Consider the following 9024-nt stretch of genomic DNA (forward strand, 5'->3'; position numbering starts at 1 on the left):
AGAAAAGGCGTGTGCCTCCCGTTTTCAACAAATCAGGGCGGATAACGGTATCATTCGAGATGATGGTTGGCTAGGAGCGTGCTATGCGGTGAAGTTCATTTTTAAGAGTGTAGAGAACGGCGTACCCTTCTGATTTCCACCAAAAGGAAACGCTGTATTTCTGAATGACGGTTGGCTGTGCACGTGTCACGCGGTAAGAGCCAACCATCAGCCACCACCAACCACCAAAAGCCATCAGCACCACCACCACCAACAACAACCGTTGTATACACTCTTAAAAATGAACTTCACCGCATAGCACGCTCCTAGCCAACCATCATCTCGAATGATATCGTTACCTGCCCTGATTTGTTGAAAACGAGAGGCGTACGCCTTTTTGTGACACTTATGCTGTTCATAATTGTCACAGAAAAGGCGTACGCCCCCCGTTTTCAACAAATCAGGGCAGATAACGATATCATTCGAGACGATGGTTGGCTAGGAACGTGCTATGCGGTGAAGTTCATTTTTAAGAGTGTAGAATCATACAGCTATCACGCCTGACTTCTGGCCCGCCTTTTTGTGACAATTAAAGTGAAAGGACATATACACGCTTCCCGTTTTCAATAAACCCACAGGGGAAACAGAACATGCGAGAGGTTAGGAGAGTGCTACGCGGTGAAGTACTGCCCCTGCACTTGCACTTGATCCTTGCACTTTAAAAACAAAATTGATATAGGTTTATCGCTTCTGATTCGAAGAGAGATGGGGGCGTACTCCTTTTTGTGTCAATTTGGATATATGATAATTGACACAAAAGGCGTACGCCCCTCTCTCTCTTCGAATCAGAAGCGATAAACCTGCCATTTGTGACAACAGTTGGCGCACAGCGTACAGGTGAAGTTCCGTTTCTTAGGCTGGTGTGGAACATTTGCATTGGCGGCCGCAAAGGTAATACTGGTTCCGAAGTTTACTGATAAAAGAATGTTGCAGTTCAGCCGCAAATAATATTCCAGAATTATATATGAACGGCAAGAAAAGGTACCCCAGTAACATTCCGCAGCTGAAAACAGTGTACCGACTGCAAACCACTGCGGTCTATTCCCCGAGTGGACTTTAGCTTCGCTGTCTTTCGACAAATTTCGAGAAGAAAAAAGCAAAGCGTTACGTCACTGAGTTTACGTCGACATTCTGCTGTTGTTCGCCCTCGAGCGCCGCAAGCGCGAGAATCCCACCGCTTGTCTTCGCCTCAACACACGGCTCCCAAGGACACTTCCTGCGCTATCATCCTCATCAACATCCCATTCCTCGCAGCTTCTTTCGTCATAAATGCGGAGAAATCACAGCGTGTTTCCCCCTCAGCGCAGGTACAGGGGAGAGAGGAGCGTCGACCAGCTCCTCAACGACCCTCTCACTCGCCGTGACGTTTTCGCCGACCTTGCTCGCCCCCCATTGGATACGGCACTCCGGGAGGCTACATAAGCGGCCAGCCGATCTCACTCTGGACATTCCCTCTCAAATTCGAGCCCCAATTCAGTCAGAGCGAAAAACAGTCATGGGAGTACCCGTCGTGGACCAGATCTCGTGGGCCTACCACGGGATCCTGAGCAACACGGACGCTCGGGTGGCCGGATGGCCCTTCATGGGGAGCCCCATTCCTATACTCTCGCTTTTGGCGGGTTACGTGTACTTCGTCAAGGTGTGGGGACCAGGATGGATGCGCGACAGGAAGCCCTTCCAACTGAAAGGCATCATCCTCGCCTACAACGTAGCCATGGTTTTAGCCAACGGGTTCTTCTTCTTCTACGGCGGACCGCGGACGTACCTGGGCGGCAAGTACTCCTGGTTCTGCGAGCCCGTCAACTACACGACGGACGAAGAACCCATGCTGATCATCAGGCTAGGATGGTGGTACTTCTTGCTCAAGGTGGCTGAACTGATGGACACGGTATTCTTCGTGCTTACCAAGAAGTTCACGCACATCTCCATCCTTCACGTCATCCACCACTCTCTGGTCGCCTGGTCCGTCTGGCTCGGCGTCAACTTCGGTGCAACGGGCCAGAACGTTTTCTTCCCATTCCTGAACTGCTTCATCCACATGGTGATGTACACCTACTACGCTCTCGCCCTTCTCGGACCCAAGGTGCGACCCTACCTCTGGTGGAAGCGTTACCTGACCCAGATGCAGATGTCCCAGTTCATTATGCTCATGGTCCACGGTTCCATCCCCGTGTTCTACGACTGCGGCTTCCCCCCGTACTTCGGCTACCTGACCATCTTCGAGGCGTGCCTCTTCTTTGGACTCTTCTTCAACTTCTACGTGAAGACGTACAAAGCGCGACACGTCTCCTCCGCGACGCAACAGAAGCCCGTCAAGGCGGTGCAGTGATCTCTGGATGATGTTACGCGCGGTGTGAACTATTACGGACGCCCTTATAGTGCCGTGCTCGAAGGATACGCCGCGGTCTACGCGTGTTTCCGTCAACGGAGCGGGGTTCCGTGAACTTGGCAGTTGGCACAGTGACCTTCACAAATCCCCCGACGTCGTCGTAGTTGACTTTGCTCACGTTCCACTTTTTATTTAATCTATACTAGGTCATCCTTGCTCGCATCGTTTCGAAAACGATACGTACTCACTGACTCTCGCCGTTTTGCTCGCCATCTTCAACGCGGCGTGCATTTCTGGATCGGTGTGTGCATGCAGGGCGGTTCCCATCAGCACGTTCTGCCGGTCGGGTCAAAGCTTGATCAGGGGGGCACTAAGAGGGGGGGGGGGGGTAATGTGTTCCCACCGCACTGTCGCGGTACAAATAACGTCAAAATAATACTCATTCGTATACTAAGAAACAGAGGGGAATGTTACCGTTAGACCTTCCGAGATACTAAATCCGCTGCGCATAAAGTGTCGTATACTCATTTCCGCTTTTAACGAGAGGAACCTTAATCTATTGTTCCCTCTATACGTAGAGGAGCACCAGTGGCTTGCGTTAATTTGGACGACCAAATTGTCCTCGCTAAGTAGTACGTCCGAGCAGGCTCCCCTCGGGGTGGAACACTATCTTTGAACCTGCAAGATATTTCTCTGTAAGCCTTTGAAAAGTGTACCTGTGTGCGCGAGCTTTGCCACCGCAGAACCTGCTGCTGTGTTCCTCCCATTGCATATACCTAAGAGCGACAGCGAACTTCGCTGTCTCGGACCAGGACCGCGTCGTCTTCATCAAACAGAAACCCTTCGGCGAGCTGTTGACTTAGGACAGCTCGTGGGCAGGAAAGGGTTTTTCGTTTGGACGGGCATCGTCATATATATACGTGTCAAATTCTGTCCTCTATACCGAAAAGCATCTTCCCACGCCGGTTGTGGCGATCGAATATTACATCTCTTTCGGGCTTGTTCATTGTTACCGAAATTTTATATATAGGTTCGTTCTATTCCAATTTTACCCGATCGGCGACGATTGCCCTTGCAGGAAAAGGCGTCGGTTGTCGCGTCCGAAGAGAAGAAGGACTGCCAAATAGCTGTCCCTGAACCAGGGGTGGCCTCTGTACATGTGCGATAAAAACTTGGATCCGACGGTTGTTTTGCTGTTGGAGTCGTGAGTTGGTTATGTAAATAGATGCACGAATAAATGTGCTTTTTTATCTGTATGTCTTGACTTGTGTGTTTGCTTCAGGAGCGGGTCTTCGAAGAGACGCGCGCAAACTGGTGTGGTGGACATGGTCTATATTGCTTAGATTAAATAGAACGTCGATGAGAATTAAGCTATTAAGAATGATAGAAGGGGGTGGACAAGTTTCAGGTGGGGAGAGGCACCGATATTTCGTACCTGTTAGAAGCCGAACAGCCTTCGGTTCGAAATAATGGTGTCTCTTGACTCAAACACTTATCAGCAAGGCGAAGCGTAGTTCTTTGGCGGTTGCACTGTCAACAGTTCTTGTGGTATATGTTAATGTATTCCGGACATTTCGTCTTCTTGGCGTTATCTTCTTGCGATGATGTCTTTGCAAAAGCTCGAAGGTATTTCGCTTTAGAGAGGAATTTGACATCATAAAAGCCATTCCAAACCTACCCCAAAACAACTAAGGGATCTGGATCCCTTAATACGTGTAGATGCGCGGTTCTTAACGTGTAGAAACTAACATCTCTATATTTTTGTCACTGTTCCTTTCATCAGCTTGGGGTATTCCTAACATATGCACTCGCCACACCGTTTACAGTGAAAGAATTGATGTTCTGAGGCTGGAACAACATAGAAGGGACAAATACATACAAGGCCTCAATTGCCTAAGAAATTAACGATGAAAGATGAAAGTCACTGAAAAGGTTAGCCAGCCGTAGGACTCGAACTTTCATGTTCAACATTTGCCGCCTGCGTCGACCCCGTCGTATGAATGTGTGTATGAGTGAGCAGAAATGTAAGAGTGAAAGGAGGATGAGTGAGAGAGAGTGACTGGTATGTCCCTATGACGCACCCTGGAAGTCGCCGAGAAGGCGTGTTAGCTTATAGCTCAATTGGTAGAGCCCTGGACCGGCAACCCAGAAGATGTGGGTTCGAGTCCTACAGCTGGCTAACCTTTTCAGTGACTTTCATCTTTCACCGTGTACAGGCCGTTCCGAAGTAAACTCTATCATCATGCAAAGAAAGGACAACATCCACTCGAAACGCACCACTAGACAACGCATCAAGGTCACTTCTATTCCTGGAGGCTTGTTTTCTGTTTATACTCCGTGGAGTTACGCACTTCTACTTTCTGAACTTCCGCCGTGACCAACTAGGATCTCCCTAATTCTTCAAATCTCGAAAACAATGAACAATGTTATGTGAGCCGCAACAAACGACCAGAATCTACGTCATACTTCACCTACGTCCGTGTCCTCAAGGTGTAACAATAGAGTCATTAGCGGATACAACTTTACGAGGATGGGGCATTTATAGTAAAGAGAAGAGCAGGAAGAAAGCGAACCGTTTATTCAATTTGGCGCCTGCTTTGTTGTCATTGTGGCGTTGGCAACGTAGTCGAGTATGGTAGTCAGGAATGACGCGGGTTCCCTGGCATACGGGGGGATATATTTATTAGAACAAAGAAGAAGAAGGGCAGCAAAGGTCAGCCAAACGACATGACGGCTTGTTATTCCGTGAAAGCAAGAAGAAAGAAGAGAACAAAAGAAAATTAAACAAGAGTACGGAAAGTACTGCTGGTGCGGAAATCGTTGATGTAAATGGGGAAAAGACTCAAGAGTTATATATTTTGCGTAGGTTTCGCCTCAACGTTCCGTATGGTTAACAGTTTTTCCATAAAGTCGGCAGGGCTAGTTCAGCAAACTGTCCAGTGTGTGCATCTCTAGGAAACACGGAACACATTCTTATGCATTGCACAAGATATGCGTCCCAAAGAGCTACATTGAAGTCTGCTCCATATTGTCACGCCCGCGAGTCGTCGAATAAACAGCAAACGGTTTATTAAACTACTTGGTAGCAAAAGCACAAGAGTGATAGCTCTCTGAACACAACTGAGTCCTAAGAAAGAATGCTGCAGCCTGGAGCGCACAAGCATTTAAGCGTCGCGCTAAAAGGTTTAGAAAGAGCACGTGCGTTTGCCAGAGCGCAGACGATGTGTCTGGAACCTTCTTGCTTCTTCTTCAGCATGCGCCGGGATGAGCTGTACCATTTCATGCCTGCCCTGGAAGTTTCTCGAAGATGATTCGTGGCAATATAGACCGCTTGAACAATAGAACTTTCGATATAGTCAAGTTGCTCGCTGTATGGGAACCTAAGAAGAAAGATGCGGCGTTATCAGCACTTGTCAAATTCATAGTGAGCAGTGATATCGAATCTGTATTTTAGGACCGCATGTGTTGGCGAGTTCCTCGTTCCTGTTAGCTTCTCGCAATTCCTTTCACTTCTATGGGATGGAGCTATACGCACGCGCTTCCGGTCAAGAGATCCAACGAGTCAAGAGATCCATCGAGTCAGGAGATCCAACCGGTCACGTGACAGGCGAGTCAAATTATCCAAAGCGTCAAGAGTTTCAACCCGGTAAAGAGATCCAACGGGTCAAGAGATCCATCGAGTCAGAAGATCCAACCGGTCACGTGACGGACGAGTCAAGAGATCCAACCAGTCAAAGCGTGATACTGGTCAGGATTCCCGACAGAAAAGAAAGTCTATCCCTTACCATGTTCATTGCAGAACGATTGCGCTGTACGTATTATTAAGTTAGGAAGTAATATGGCCGGTAACAGTGAATATTTTTCGGTGTTTTCTCTCTTCTTACCACACACGCACAAAAAAAAAGTAAGCGAGAAAATACTGTGGTTGTGCTGTAGGTTACGGCAGCGAGTCGAGTCCCCCTTTTGCCTTTGCACGTTTATGTCCATTGTCCCTAGCGCCATAACACGCTATGCCAGAACGGATGCTTGTTACCAGGAATATTGAGCTCTAGAGTTGGAGCCTCTCTTTGTATGTTTTCTTGTGTCTTCGTCCCTGTTTCGACTGCCCCTTGTTCTCCCAGAGAATATTGAGATCAACTTACAAAGAATCGTAGGCCGCAGAGTTTAAAACTTATCCTTGTCGCATTCTTTTCATTGGCCCCCACCCTTGTCAGGTTATTCTATTCTTTTACTGTATGCTGTCTGGGGTTTTTCCTGGGTTTTCCTCAGACACTTTCAGACACATGTCGGCACAGTTCCCCTAGAAGTCGGCCCAGGACGCACATTTCCCCAGGGCGTCAGTCGTGACGTTGCCCACATACGTGAGGCCGACAACGGCAAGCCCTATCACCACCACCACCACCACCACCTTTTACTGACCGTGCGGGAAAATACTGTCCAACTGTGCTTTCCAATCAACATTGACCTCAACCCCAAGATGCAGGGTATACTGCTGGACTCAGAGCTCTCTTTGTACTTTTGTGTCCATTGGCGCAGCCGTCCCCACGTTATGCCAGAACTGAAGTTTGTTACCAATAATAATGGGCACAGCCGCAAAGTGCTTTGCTTTTGTCCTTTGGTGAACGGCGGGAAAAATTAAGGGAAAACTTGATACAGAAACACACACGCACACACACACACACACAAAAAAAAAAGGTGTTCGGGCATATGAAGCTATCTTTCGTACCCTGAGAGAGTCCATGATCAGACGGTTCCGCCATGTAGAACGTGTGTCCACAACAGCGACTTGGCTCTTCGACTACGAGCCTGCTGTGATACGAGAAGTGTTTGAATAATCAACGTGTTTGAAACAGCAGCCGGCCCACCCAATGTGAGTGTATACGTAACCCACGCTTCTTTCACCGCTTGTTAGTCTTTTTTTTTTTCATCTTTGTCTTTAATCTACCTCATCCTTCTTTCATCCTTTGTTAGTTTATCATTTATTTCCTAATTCCTTTTCTTGTCTTTTTATTTATTTATTTATTTCCGGAATAGCAAGCCGACGTCCCGTTTGGCTGACCTTTCCTCCGTTTTTTTCCCTTTTCGTCTAATAAATATATCCCCCCCCCCCCCACGCTAACTGTAGAAATAATCTCTAACACGAAGCGCTGAAAAAAAAAATAATGTGATGTGATGTGATGTGATGTGAATAAAGAAAAAAATGGGGATGTAAGTTTCGACGAAATCAAACTGGCTACCCCAGTACACTTAATACAGAAAGTTCAATCTGATGATGAGATGATGAAAACGCAAAAGGATGATGTCCAGAGACGAACAGAGATGATAATTGAGTTCAACATGTTAAAAAAAAAGAGAGAGAGAGAGAGCACTCCTATCAATCCTCTGTTACAAACAGGTTGATCTTACAATGCAACCACCTGTTTTTAACACAAATGACATAAGAGAACTATCGGCTTTTCTTTGACTGCGCTATGCGTTACAAAGTAAGTAACTAAGTCAATAAAAATTAGATGTTGATTTGCCACCTGCATTTGTATTCTATTTATACCGCACGTAAAACGAGTCCCTCGTATTTCGATACGGGTAATTTCTGCTTAGCGATGTTAGAGTTAACGATGTAACACAAAGGGGTCAAACGATCCAAGCCTGGCGAACCCTCAGACGAGTCAAGAGATCCAACCGGGTCAAGAGATCCTCCGAGTCAAGAGATCCATCGGTGGATCTTTTGACTCGATGGATCTCTTGACCCGTTGGATCTCTTGACGTGGAATCCTACGCACGTGCACATACAGTTCGGTGACCGGGGGGGGGGGGGGGGATGTTTTTCTCTTTTTATTTTTCCTTTCTGTGGGGTTCATCCATTTAGGGGTTCTTTGTGGAAGTAGCATAATTCGTCACCTGACGAATTCGATTACTAAAGAAAATTGCATTACTGAAGAAAAACAGCAGTAACTATTATAGTAGCAGTTAACTGCTGTTTTTCTGTAAGCATATAACGGCAACAACGATTGCATGATGATGTTATACGGGGTATTAATTTCCCGCTCGTGCTGCGAGACCCTACCTCAGTTCAAGTGAGTTGACTTGATTTGATTTGCTAACATGAGACGCACCCGAATGTATATAACAGGGCAAAGGCCTAGAGTTCGTCCATATAGTATAGCCATGTGGCTGTTAGAAAAATCATAAGTGGTCGAAAAGCACAGCGCTGGCGTACGGGACTGCACCAACGTCCAAGCAACTTGGAGACATGGTATATACGGTCTGATGTCAACGTCTTCTAAACAGTGTCTCGTTCCCTCATGTAGCGTAGGCAGGTCATGAGGATGGGCTCCGTGATAGCTGGGACAGTGCAGCTCGTGCACAGCACACTTATCCGGAGACAAAGGGGTAAAGGGTATCGTCTTGCATAGGGAATCACAAATGTTTTTCTTCTTCTTTTTTTCTTGAAGAGCCAAAGGGATTCAGTCCACCACTACACTCTTAAAAATGAACTTCACCACATAGCACGCTCCTAGCCAACCATAATCTCGAATGATATCGTTATCTGCCCTGATTTGTTGAAACGGGAGGCGTACGCCTTTTTTGTGACACTTACGCTGTTCACAATTATCACAAAAAAGTCGTACGCCTCCAGTTTTCAACAAATCAGGGCA

At 47.1% G+C, this 9024-nt stretch overlaps 1 protein-coding gene across 1 annotated transcript; it reads left to right on the forward strand.

Annotated features, from left to right (window-relative positions):
- Window positions 1-1460: 1460 nt before the first annotated feature.
- On the forward strand, window positions 1461-3624 carry LOC135389858 (very long chain fatty acid elongase AAEL008004-like). The gene has a single exon (XM_064619893.1). It carries the CDS (start codon window positions 1535-1537, stop codon window positions 2366-2368), a length of 834 nt encoding a protein of 277 aa, XP_064475963.1. The 5' UTR covers window positions 1461-1534; the 3' UTR covers window positions 2369-3624.
- Window positions 3625-9024: the final 5400 nt, after the last annotated feature.

The sequence above is a fragment of the Ornithodoros turicata genome, chromosome 3, assembly GCF_037126465.1.
Source record: "Ornithodoros turicata isolate Travis chromosome 3, ASM3712646v1, whole genome shotgun sequence".
NCBI classification, from domain to species: domain Eukaryota; kingdom Metazoa; phylum Arthropoda; class Arachnida; order Ixodida; family Argasidae; genus Ornithodoros; species Ornithodoros turicata.